The sequence below is a fragment of the Sus scrofa genome, chromosome 9, assembly GCF_054392235.1.
Source record: "Sus scrofa isolate SSC_HxYL_T2T_F1_AM1 chromosome 9, Sscrofa_HxYL_maternal_Yorkshire_Landrace_v2.0, whole genome shotgun sequence".
In the NCBI taxonomy this organism is placed as follows: Eukaryota; Metazoa; Chordata; class Mammalia; order Artiodactyla; family Suidae; genus Sus; species Sus scrofa.
Window position 1 is genome coordinate 130,769,124 of NC_139391.1, and position 13,139 is coordinate 130,782,262.

General features: G+C 37.5%; 1 protein-coding gene across 6 annotated transcripts in view; it reads right to left on the reverse strand.

Annotated features, from left to right (window-relative positions):
- Nucleotides 1-13,139, reverse strand: part of EDEM3 (ER degradation enhancing alpha-mannosidase like protein 3) — a 74,104-nt gene that overhangs the window by 30,579 nt on the left and 30,386 nt on the right. For all 6 annotated transcript variants that reach the window (XM_021102628.2, XM_021102625.2, XM_084977966.1 and 3 more), the window contains exons 7-10: nucleotides 11,401-11,535; nucleotides 8,123-8,228; nucleotides 1,811-1,908; nucleotides 79-204 (exon numbers count right to left, since the gene is read on the reverse strand). In XM_021102628.2, coding sequence (XP_020958287.2) covers nucleotides 79-204; nucleotides 1,811-1,908; nucleotides 8,123-8,228; nucleotides 11,401-11,535 — 465 coding nt within the window. The remainder of the gene's footprint in view (nucleotides 1-78; nucleotides 205-1,810; nucleotides 1,909-8,122; nucleotides 8,229-11,400; nucleotides 11,536-13,139) is intronic.

Consider the following 13,139-nt stretch of genomic DNA (forward strand, 5'->3'; position numbering starts at 1 on the left):
ATTCAGTTTTAGAGATGGCAAATGCACTTAATTATAATCACTTTAACATTAAGAGAATAAGAGTTGGGTTTTTTTTACCTGCAAACCTGGAAAAAAGGCAAGCAAAGCATCCATCCAAGTCCGAGCATTCAGCATTGGCTTGTGGATATGCACATCAAGTAGAAGAGGTGGCTGGCTAATGTATCTCATTATGGCATCATAGTGCTAAAAAAAGATCACAATAGGTGGTCATGAAAGTAGATGATAAAAGATGTACTATTCTAAAGACAGCATATCACGAAATCACGCTGTGAAGAAATTAAACGTTAATTTACACACGAATACATTTGCTAAATAATTGTTAACCATGGAAATAAAGAGTTAAATTACTTTAGATGGAAATCTTTCTAAAACATATGTTCTTAAACTCTGATGCAGAATACTAAAGATTATAGATATATCGTGACCTTCTGAAGGGTATAGGTCTGAATATCACTATCCTGTGGGATTAGTGAAAGGTTACGAAGCCCTTGTGGCCCAAGGACACTCTTCCACTTTTAAAATATAGTTACAGGCTTTTATGTCACAGAATTAGTCTCGTTTTCCCCTTTGCCTAGGAAGTTTGGTCCCTTCTCAGCTAACATGAGATTCTGCTGCTCATCACTACCTAGGCTAAGGCATCTAATCACTGTTGTCACACTTATGGTCTGCTACTTTTGCCTTTTAGGGTCTTAAAAGCTCTTTCCTTTTTTTAATCTTCTAGCTATTTCTCAGCCTTGACAACAACAGGTTGAGCTATTAAGAGTCAATGAATGCAACAAACCAACAAAAATGATCTGTCCTCATTCACCTCAAGAAAATCTTATTATAATCTCATAAATGATGTCTGTAATAGTATTCAATTGATGACTTATTAAGACTCTTATTAGTTTTTCCCCTAACTCATCTACCATTTAATAACTATTATTGATTCCCTGCCAGATTTTAAAGCACTCTTCTAATCACTTCATATGCATCAGCTCATTTAATCCTCTCAGTAAATAGTACCAAGTATTCTCATTTTGTGGGTGAGAAACAGAGGCAAACAGTGTAAGTTACTTGCCCGAAGTCACAAACCTAGTGGTACAACCAGGATTTAAACCCAGGCAGGACCCATACTTCTAGCCATTAGACTGTCTCACAGTAATATGGGTGAACTCACAGGTAGGTGAGGAAACGGTCAATTATTGCAAAAAGAATTCAGTGACACGGCTGCTAAATTCACTGTAATTAATTTCAGTTTGCTTTAATCACAGAAAAAGGCGATCCAACCAAGGATTATTAGGCAGTTCAACAATCCTGCCCTTCTCCTCTGAAAATCTGCCTGTGGGTCTGACCTTGACTTAAGACTTTTGGAATGAATACTAACTACTTTCTCCAAGTGTCCAAAGCCCTGAATACTTGGTGTGATCAAGAACTAGGCCAAACTTCCAAACTATTCCCAAAAGAACTGGAATCGAAAGGAAAAAGCTAACCAATAACTTATTTCAATAAATTATCTTCCCTGTATAGAAGATTAGGTAAACCTCAAATCTACATATTTTATTACTTACTGGAAAATCATAAAACTTCTGATAATAGATGAAAATGAAATTACTTTGTAAACTAATTTTTACAATGTATGTGGTTTTTTTACTCTGTCCACTTGTCCAGTATCATCAGGGAACACTCACCAAAAAACTATTACACATTTAAAAATAAATTATTTTTCAGAATGCCACTCGGGTAATTGAGTTTCTACCAAAATTTTGCAACTTAAATTGGTTCTAAATAGAAAATTGGATCTACTTACTGTATTAAATCTTTCCAGAAAGCTGTCATCTCCAAGCAAGACATAGGCTTTCAGCAGATATTCATAATACGAATCAATCCCTGCTCCAACTCCACTATCTATGGAAAATATAGGTAAATGTGATTCTTTATTAAACAAGTCCTAACAATTCTTTATGGAGTACAAGTGAGGGAAAAATCAGTCTAAACATAAAACTGCTGAAAGTAAAAATTACACATTTACAGAAATATTAACCCTACTAGATGAGTAATAGTACCTTCGCCAATAATTGTATTTAAAAAAAAACTTGCTTTGCAAAATTGGTTATAGAAATCTTATGTAAAAGCAGGAGATAGTGGCTTTAAAAATTCTTTAAAACTCATTTTCTTGGTGAGGAACTTCAAAGAGGAAGCACTAGCTGGTATCATTATACACTTATTTAATCAGGGTATAAATCCTTAGTAAGATGGACATCAACCTTTGAAGTTATAACAGACACGAAGACAACACTGCTGCTGTTTGGACTGCCGAAGCTAACACAATTGCTCACTTCTCCCAAGACCATCAGAGAGGACCAAAGAAAGAAAATAGTTAGAAGAAAACTGTTAAGAAGTTGGCAGGGGGATTGTGAGGGAGGCTTTACTCTAGAGCAGGCGGCAGCCAAGCATAGCTATGAAAGGATCAAGTAGTAGAAAAACTGCTGGAGCTTTCCTCATGTGTCTCTTCTGTCACTGCCTTAAGATACAGTGTCTCTTCCCACACCTGCTACAACTCAGATCTATGCTCCAGGTATCCTCAGGAGTAAAATCAGGCAGTGAGGAAGCCCTGTATATAAAGAACTGAACTCAAAAAGAGATGGGAGCTAATTTGAGACCTTCTCTTTCTTCCGCACCTCTTCCCTCCCAAACTCTAAAGGCTGATAAATTAGAATTTAAATTTTAACTACAATTGTTATCTTTGAAATCCCTATACCCATGGCACATTCCAGGCCCAATCAAATAAGAATCTCTAGTTCAGGTACTGGTATTTTCAAAAACTTCTGAGATAAGAGAAGGACAAATACCATATTATATCACTTACATGTGGAATCTAAAATATGGCACAAATGAACCTATTTACAAAACAGAAACAGACTCACAGACATAGAGAAGAGACTTCTGGCTGCCAAAGGGGAGGGGGTAGGGAGTAGGATGGACTGCGAGTTTGGGGTTAATAGATGCAAACTATTACATTTAGAATGGATAGACAATAAGGTCTTACTGTACAGCACAGGGAACTATATCCAGTCTCCTGGGATACACTATGATGGAAATACTTAACATGAGAAAAGAATGTGTGTGTGAATGTGTACATATGTATGTGTATCTATATATATGTATGACTGAGTTGCTTTGCTGTACAGCAGAAACTGGCACAACATTGTAAATCGATTATACTCTAATAATAAAAAAAGTATTGGAAAACAACAACACAAAAAACTTCTGAGAATACATCCCTAGGATCATTGGGGCTGATAAGGGTTGGGATATGATCTTCTCACAAAGTAGGTGACAAGGGAAATGAACTTATAGGACAAAAACATTGAAGGTGTGTGACTTTTTACACAGAAGAAGAAAGTACTGGAATAGAAGAAGAAAAAGAAAATATTAGAACAGACAAACCAAGAATTTTTTTTTTTTTTTGTCTTTTGTTGTTGTTGTTGTTGTTGCTACTTCTTGGGCCGCTCCCGCGGCATATGGAGGTTCCCAGGCTAGGGGTCGAATCGGAGCTGTAGCCACCAGCCTACGCCAGAGCCACAGCAACGCGGGATCCGAGCCGCGTCTGCAACCTACACCACAGCTCACGGCAACGCCGGATCGTTAACCCACTGAGCAAGGGCAGGGACCGAACCCGCAACCTCATGGTTCCTAGTCGGATTCGTTAACCACTGTGCCACGACGGGAACTCCAGAACAGACAAACCAAGAATTTAAAAGTAGTCTACTAAACACACTAAAGAGATAGGGAAGATATTAGCAATACAAATTGAGAAGAAAAATATTTTTAATTGATAAGAAATTAGGAATAAAAATGTAACAAAATAACATAATAATAGATGGGAAACACAGCACCTAGGAAACAGCTGAGGAACAAATCGGCAAATATAAGACTTCATGTAATAACAGGGACTGCAAAAAGATAAATAAAAATGAAAAGTATAAAATGTCTTTTAAAGGTTAACTTTCAATAATTAAAAACAAAGATTTTCAATTGACAGGGCCCAGAGATTACCAGAAGGCGAGATAAAGATAACTCTACATCTATACCTATTGTGACATTTTCAGAAATTTCTCTTTGTCTTTGATAATCTTGATACTCCAGAGAAAGAGTAGATCACAAATAAGGACATAAGAATCAGAATAGATTTTTTAAGAAGATTAAGAAGGTAATAGAGTTGTATGTTCAAAGACCTGAAAGAAAATAACTTAAAACAGAAACTTACATGCAGCTAAACTGTCACTGAAATATAAAAGAATAATAAAATTATCATGAAGTGTATAAGGCTTCAGAAGCTATCAAAGCTACTGAAGACAGTTTGAGATAAAAACATAGAAGAGAGGCAAATCTAAAAGAGGTTGCAAGAAATATACAAAGTATAGGTAACCAAATACCTTAATAAAATTTGTTATTTTTACAGAAAGAGGCAGGGAGGTGGCCACTAAGACCAAAAGAAAGAAGAGAAAACATATTCATAATGGTTAAGAACGAAATATCTACATGGTATCAACATAACAGGGGATGAGGGTTGTGGCAGAGGGAGGCCAAAGGCTAGGAGAGCATACTGAAGTTCATGTCTTACTATGAGGTAAATACAGGTTTCCACTAAAAACAAAAGGATTGAAAGGAAGCACAGAAAAGGTGAGACACGCTGAAATAATAATTAAGACAGCATAAGTCCAAATACATAAATAACAGTAAGTATCACCAAATCCACTAATTAAAAGACAAAGACTGATAAAATGGATTTTAAAAATCCATAAATTTTACACAAGTTACACATGTGGTATGAGCACCTGCAAAGACTGAAAGTATAGAAAAAGACTTATCAGGCAAGTATTAAGCAAAATAAAGCTGATGAAGCTATATTACTATCAGATCAAAACACTTTAACATGGTATTATTAGAGATGGTCACTGCATAATGATGAAAGGTTCAACTAAGAAGAAGTAACAAATTTAAATGAATGCTCCCAACCAAATACATGAAGCAAGAACAGAACTACGGGGAGATGTTCACAGGTCCACTATCACTGTCAGAATTTTATCCGTTTTTTTTTTTTTTTTTGCTTTTTAGGGCCACACCCACAGCATATAGAAGTTCCCAGGCTAGGGATCGAATCAGAGCTACAGCTGCTGTCCTACACCACAGCCACAGCAAAAAGGGATCTGAGCATGTATGCGACCTACACCACGGCCATGGCAACACCAGACCCCCAAACCAATGAGCAAGGCTAGGGATCGAACCCGCATCCTCATGGATACTAGTTGGATTCATTTCCATTGTGCCACAGTGGGAGCTTCCACTTCCCTTAATTCTTAAGAAGTCAAGCAAACAGAAACTTATTAGCAAGGACCTGCACAACATTATTAACTGAGCAAACTGACATATTTAGAATTCTGTATCCAAAGTACAAAATACACATTTTTATTTTTTTTGTCTTTTTAGGGCCACACTCATGGCATATGGAGGTTCCAGGCTAGGGGTCAAATCAGAGCTGTGGCTGCTGGCCTACACCACAGCCACAGCAAGGCCAGATCAGAGCCATGTCTACAACCTATACCACAGCTCAGGGCAACGCTGGATACTTAGCCCACTGAGAGAGGCCAGGGATCGAACCCGAAACCTCATGATCCCTAGTCAGATTCGTTTCTGCTGTGCCGTGACGGGAACTCCAGAAAATATACATTTGAAAGCACACTTGAAATGTATACAAAAGTGGACCATGTGCAAGGCCAGAGAGAAAACTTCGATAAATTTCAAAGGACAGGTATCACATAGATCGTAAGTATCATATAGGTATGAATTTTATATATATATAAATATATAAACACAAGTAACCCAATAGAAAATTGACAAAATATGAGAACATCCACAAAAGAAAAAAAGGGAAACACATATAGCCAATAGATATGAAGACGTGCTCAACATCACCTATGATCAAAGAAATGTAAATCAAACCACTATGGGAAATCATTTGTACACCCATTTGGCCAAGTCTTTGAGTCTGACAATACAAAGTGCTGCCAACAAAGGATGCTGATCCACAGATCTCGTCTATGTTGAGAGTGAAGGTATAAAACTCCAGAAAACAATCTGAGCTTACCTCCTGCAGCTGAACTTTAGCTTACCCTATGATCTAAAAATTCCACTCTTAGATATATAGCCAAGAGAAACTTATACATGTACAAGAGAAGAAATACAAAAATATTCACAGAGTAAAATATACAAGAGTAGAATCCTAGAAGCAATCTCAATGCTCATAAATCATGGTTTATTTGTCCAAATAAAACATTACTCAGCACTCAAAAAAAATAATGTGCAAGAATTTTAGCAATATAATTTTAAGTGAAAAGTTTCAAAAGGTCGCATATGACATGATACCCTTTCATAAGTTTAAAACAAAACAAAAAATTTATGTAATGCACAAAGATGCAATAAAACTTTATTAAAAGGAAAGCAAGGGAATGATCAACACAAGATAACAATGATGCTCTTTCAGTTAGAGGAGGCAGAGGTGTGTGACTGCAAGAGGTAGGGAGAGTCAGGGACCACATGTAAAAGTGGTATGCTGTCAAGTCAGCTGCTTTTAAAATGAAAGGATGGTCCACTTGTGGTTGGTTATTACATTATTTATTTATCATTATTTGGCTTTTTAGGGCCACACCAGCAGCATATGGAGGTTTCCAGGCTAGGAGTCTAATCGGAGCTACAGCTGCCGGCCTACACCACAGCCACAGTGATGCAGGATCCAAGCTGCATCTTCGACCTACACCACAGCTCACAGCAACGCTGGATCCTTAACCCACTGAGCGAGGCCAGTGATCGAACCTGCAACCTCAAGGTTCCTAGTCGGATTTGCTAACCATTGAGCCACGACGGGAACTCCTGAGTGCTTATTACATCATTAAAATGACTAAATAACACGGGCCATGCATAGGCTGAGGATGAGAATGTCATAAGCCAAGGATTATAATTACTTCAAAATTAATTATGATTACTTAATTGGTATCTGAGTTTCAAAGTAGGTTAAAAAAATAATTAAGAAATCACAGAATTCTGAGGCCAGGATTCAGATGAGTTTCAGGAAGGAACCATTCAGATAAAACTTGGGAAACTTTAGACAATAGTGAATAGGGGCAGTGTTTTTTGTTTTTTTTTTTGTCTTTTAGGGCCACACCCGCGGCATATGGAGGTTTCCAGGCTAGGGGCTGAATCAGAGCTGTAGCTGCCGGCCTACACCAGAGCCACAGCAATGCAGGATGTGAGCCATGTCTGTAACCTACACCCCAGCTCATGGCAACACCAGATCCTTATCCCGCTGAGTGGGGCCAGGGATTGGACCTGCATCCGCATGGACACTAGTCAGGCTTGCTATCACTGAGCCAGAACGGGAACTTCTAGGAACGTATGATTTTCTAATTTTTACCTGTTTCCTCAGGCTGGATTCCTGGCAGTGAAATTACTAACAAAGGACTAACACCACATTAGTGAGCACTAACGTCACAGTAAGCACAGCACATGCCGGGCCCTGCTCCAAGTGCCTTACATTAACTCATTCAGTCGCAGCGACTCCATGAAGTGTACACCATCACCCTCATTTTATGGGTGTAGATTCAGAGGTACCCAGAGGTTATATAATTTATAATTTGCCCAAGATCAGACCATAGCTTAAAGCCCAACATGATTCTAGAGTTTACACTCTTAGCTGCCGTGCTATGTCTAAAGGTAGAAGAAAAAAAAAAAGATTGGTGATAATATTACCAAATACAGATTTCCACTTTACATCTTGATGTGAGATGGCTGAGGTATTCTGAGCACTAATTCTTGAAGAGATTAGTTGTATTGTTATATTTATACCCTCTGTCTATAATGCTATAAGGTATGAAATAGGACACTAAGTCATATCTAGAGTAAGTGTACCATTATTTGGCACCAAAGAAAACCTTGCTACATTGGTTAAAAGTCTAGTGACCTTATGAGAAATTATGTTTTATTCTGTCCTAAAGACTATTTTAACAAATAAAAATCCTTTATTTCCCAACCATTTTGAGGACTGAAAAGCCACCTTACATACCTTTTCGTACCCAATCTCCAGTATGAATATTTATGGTCACACCCACTAAATTACTACTTCGCTGTCTTTTTTCCCAGAGAAAATCAAGAGCTTTTCTTGCATACTCCTATAATAAAAATAGAAAAAAGCATACTTGAAGAATTGCATATCTTTGGCAAACAGGAAACAAAAATCAAAGTCCACAGTATATTTTAAGGATTAAGTAAAAGTCCCAAAGATAATCATTCATAACATACATGACATTTTCTTCCAAGTCAAATATTGGCTCTTTCGGCCAGTGTAGCCTAATTAAAAAGAATGACTCTAAAAATGCTACTTAGTTGCAATGATCTCATTCTGAGACCATTCCTGTTGATCTGCTGCTGTAGTTCAGGTCCACATTCACACACATGCATTATTAAATGAAAAACTGCTGATGTCATTAAATTAACTTATTAAAATAATTTCTGTCTTTTAAATGCAAAGTGAAAATCTCCTTAGATACTCTTAAGTACTCTTATTTACAAAATTGGAAGAGAATTTCAAAGTTGGCATGACACATGTTTGAAAGAGAATAAGCATTTTAAGCTTACTTTCTATTTTTTTTTTTTTTTTGTCTTTTTTGCCATTTCTTGGGCCGCTTCCACGGCAATATGGAGGTTCCCAGGCGAGGGGTTGAATTGGAGCTGTAGCCACCGGCCTACGCCAGAGCCACAGCAACGTGGGATCCGAGCCGCGTCTGCGACCCACACCACAGCTCACAGCAATGCCCGATCCTTAACCCACTGAGCAAGGCCAGGGATCGAACCCACAACCTCATGGTTCCTAGTCGGATTCATTAACCACTGCGCCATGACAGGAACTCCTTACTTTCTATTTTTTAGTTACACTTGCAGCAGTTCCCTGGGCCAGGGACTGAACCTACAAAACAGCAGCCACCCAAGCCATAATAGTGACAACGGTGGCTCCTTAACCTGCTGCACCACCAGAGAACTGCAATAAATCCTTGCTTCTTTTTTCTTTGTTTTTCTTTTTTTGGCTACACCTGTGGCATGTGGAAGTTCTTGGGCCAGGGACTGAACCTCAGCCATAGCCGTGACAACACCAAATCCTTAAGCTGCGCTCTCTGAGCCATCAGAGAACTCCTGAAATCCTACTTTTTAAATAGCAGGCATCTTCATTTAGCGAAGAGTAAGTAAAATGACTAGTCACAAAACCAAAAATGTAGCCTTATAATACATTTTTCTCTTCTTTTCTCATTTATTTTTGTCCATTAGACACTAAATTAAGATTATTTCTTAATTCTTGGCTTTAGATGAAAAGATGTAAACAAAAGCAAAGAATATGTGCAAAGGAGTTTCTAAGTTAAAATAAATTTCAAAGCATGAACTACTCAGTATGGCATAAATATTTCTAGAAAAGAAAATAAATCATTAAACCAATGTGTCACCTTGTAGATTTAAGAACAGGTTATAAAACAGTTTTACTTTTTTTTTTTTAAGTATTTAATTTAATTAATTTATTTTTTTTTCCTTGTCTTTTTGCCATTTCTTTGGGCCGCTCCCACTGCATATGGAGGTTCCCAGGCTAGGGGTCGAATCGGAGCTGTAGCCACTGGCCTATGCCAGAGCCACAGCAACGCGGGATCCGAGCCGCGTCTGCAACCTACACCACAGCTCACGGCAACGCTGGATCGTTAAGCCACTGAGCAAGGGCAGGGACCGAACCTGCAACCTCATGGTTCCTAGTCGGATTCGTTAACCACTGCGCCATGAGGGGAACTCCAGTTTTACTTCTTGATTCAATCTATTTATGCGGAATTTTTAAACAAAGCAGATCACAGCTTTATTTAATGGTATGATTTCAGAGCTGGAAAGTTTCATAAAGATTACATTTCCCTACTTCTATTTTACTGCTAAGAAGACAAGCCCAGTAAAATCAAAGATTTAACCAAACTTTAAAACCGAATTATAGGACATCTAATCTGAGAATTCAAGTCTCTTTATGTATTAGATCAAAAGTCAATAAACTTTTTCTGACAAGGGGCAGACAGTAAATATTTTAGGCATTATGGGCCACAGAGTCACTGTCACAGTCACTCAACTCTATCACTGTAGCACCAATGCAGCCACAGGCAAAAATAAATAAATGAGCACGGCTGTGTTCCAATAAAACTTCACAAAAAAGAAGCAGTGGCTGGATCTGGCCTGAAGACTGTAGTTTACTCGTCCTGTGTCAGTTTGCTTCTCTCATAATAAATCACTGTACATTGAAGAAGTTAAAGAAAAAACTATGGTTTTTAAATATAATACGGCCCAGAGGAAAGTATCTGGGCTTTAAATTCAGAAAGTCATGTATTCTAATTCTGGTTCCACTCACCCACCCACCCACTAGTCATGCAACTTTGAGCCTTATTTTCCTCACCTGTAATGCATCAGTAGTTTAGAGTTTGTAGATCAAATTAAATTAGAAAGTGTGTTGACACTTTTTTTTTTTAAGGAAGGGAAAATATTAGTCAGCAAGTTATAGAATAAAAATTAAACTAAACAAGATAAATTTGTCCTTAAAGTACGTTGAACATACACAAATACAAAGCCCATTTAAATTGTTTTATTTACACCCAGATGCAATGTCTTGAATGTTAGCATAGTTCCTAGTTTTGCTTGTTCCATGTGCACCATTTGCTGAACTTTTAAAAATACTCCTAAGTAAAATATTTGCAAAAAGGCTATTATTGCACTCCAATGACATGGTTACACAATTAGCTAAACTGCCAAGTGTGAGACATAGCTAGTCCAGAATAAAATATTTGGGGGACATTAAGTCTTTGGATCATGAAAAATACTTCCCTTGGAGTAAAACAAACTTATGGATAAGACTCTCAATCAAGACTGAAGTGCAGAAATTCCACTATGTTTTACAAGATCTACTGAAATTTTCAGAAATGCAAAAGACCATCTAAAAGTCTAGCAAATAACAAGTTTAACAAACACAGAAACATACTGCTTCATAAAAGATACCTGTGCTATCAAATTTCATATAAGTAATACCACTAAAAAACCTTCTAAGAGTAAAGCTAAAAATTTACTTTGTAGTTTGTAAACAAAATGCTTTTTATGTTTTTAATATAGCTTTTATGTTTTTCACTATTAAAGGCTATGTGCTGGAATTTAGACAAAAAAGTTCACTAAAATAACAGAAATCCTTCAATTGATAATCTTAATATTTGATTAATGAAGGAAATCTATAAAGTTAGTTATGCCCAATGCCCCAGTGATCAAAGACTATAAAAAGCAAACCTCAAATATCGTTGCTCCTGTGAATCGACTTAAAGCAGCAAACTCAAGGATCAAGGTACCTGCACAAGCGGTACAGGTATCTGTCTCAGTTCCCGTCCGAGCTTCTGGTTTTCTGATACCAAACTTTAAATTAATCTAAATAAAATCAAAAGATTATCATTAGCAATTATCAACAGATAATGGCTTCTGGATAAGAAACCATTTTTCAATCAAGGTCTTTAATCAAATCATGAAAATAATTAATAAAATAAACACTGAAATTTTACCTGATGATCTCTGTGACTTTCCAATTAGTCTCTAGGGAATTATAATCTAAGTACATGATATTCATGGGATAAATAAAATTTTCATTTAGTTCCTTCCTCAATGACATCAAAATTCAGTATCATTCTAATAATTACACAGAGAAAATACTTTCTATAACCATCTTGTTCTCTGGACAATTTGAATTAGTTAGTACAAAAATGGGAAACTAGGGAATTCCTATTGTGGCTCAGTGGTAACAAACCCAACTAGCATCCATGAGGATGCAGGTTCGATCCCTAGCCTCACTCAGTGGGTTAAGGATCTGGTGTTGCCGTGAGCTGTGGTGTGGTTTGCAGATGCAGCTCAAATCTTGTGTTGCTATAGCTGTGTTGTAGACCAGTAGCTAAAGCTCTGATTCGACCCCTAGCCTGGGAACTTCCATATGCTGTGGGTGTGGCCCTAAGAAGAAAACCCCACCTCCCAAAAAAAAAACAAAAGTAGGAAACTAGACAGTCCTAAAGGAAATAGGTTTAATTGTGAATTTATAAAAAAGCAGTACTAAGTTAAGTAGTCTTTCATAGAGAAAAACTGATTAAATTATGGTATGTGTTTAAAAGGAGATCAAAATTTTATTTACAGGTTTAAAAAATTTAAACTATAGAATACATTGCCTTGCTAGCAATATACTGAAAGGCTAACAAATAACAAAGAAAAAAATCTGCAGACAGACAAATACCACAGTATAAACATAGATTAATAAGAACCAACCTGACCAGAAACTAGGTCTAGGGTTTACATGTGAGTTTTTAAAATGACCATTAAAATAACAAAATATTAATAAGAGAAATGAGAGACAAAACGGCAGAGCAAAAGGACACAAGCTTGTCTCTTCTCTTGAAAACACCAAAATCACAATTAACTGCTCAACCATCAACAAAATACACTGGAAACTACCAGAAGGGATATCCTACATTCAAAAGACAAAGAAGAAGCCACAATAAGATAACAGGAAGGGTGCTTTTGTGATGTAAGCAAATACCATACCCGCTGGTGGGCAACCCACAAACTGGGAAATAACTATACATGCACGGGCTCTCACACAGGAGTGAGAGCTCTGAACCAGACATCAGTTTCCCTAAACTGGGGGTTGGTCATTGGGGCACTGAACGCCAGTTGGACTTGAGCACAGGAGCTCCACAGGACTGGGAGAAACAGAAATTCCACTCTCAGAGGGTGCACACAAAGTTTCATATATACTGGGTACCAGGGCAAAGCAAAGACAAAGGAAGAATCTGCACCAGACCTACGTACAGGTCTTGGAAGCTCTCCTAGGAAGGTAGTGGTCAAATGCAGCTTACTGTGGGGGAAAGACACTAGAGGTGGAGGTCTTGGAATAATTAACAGCATGAGCCCTGGGGAAGCTGCTATTTTGGAAAAAATCTAGTCCTACCCAACAGCCTGCAGGCATTAGTGCTGAGAGGCCCCAGGCCAAA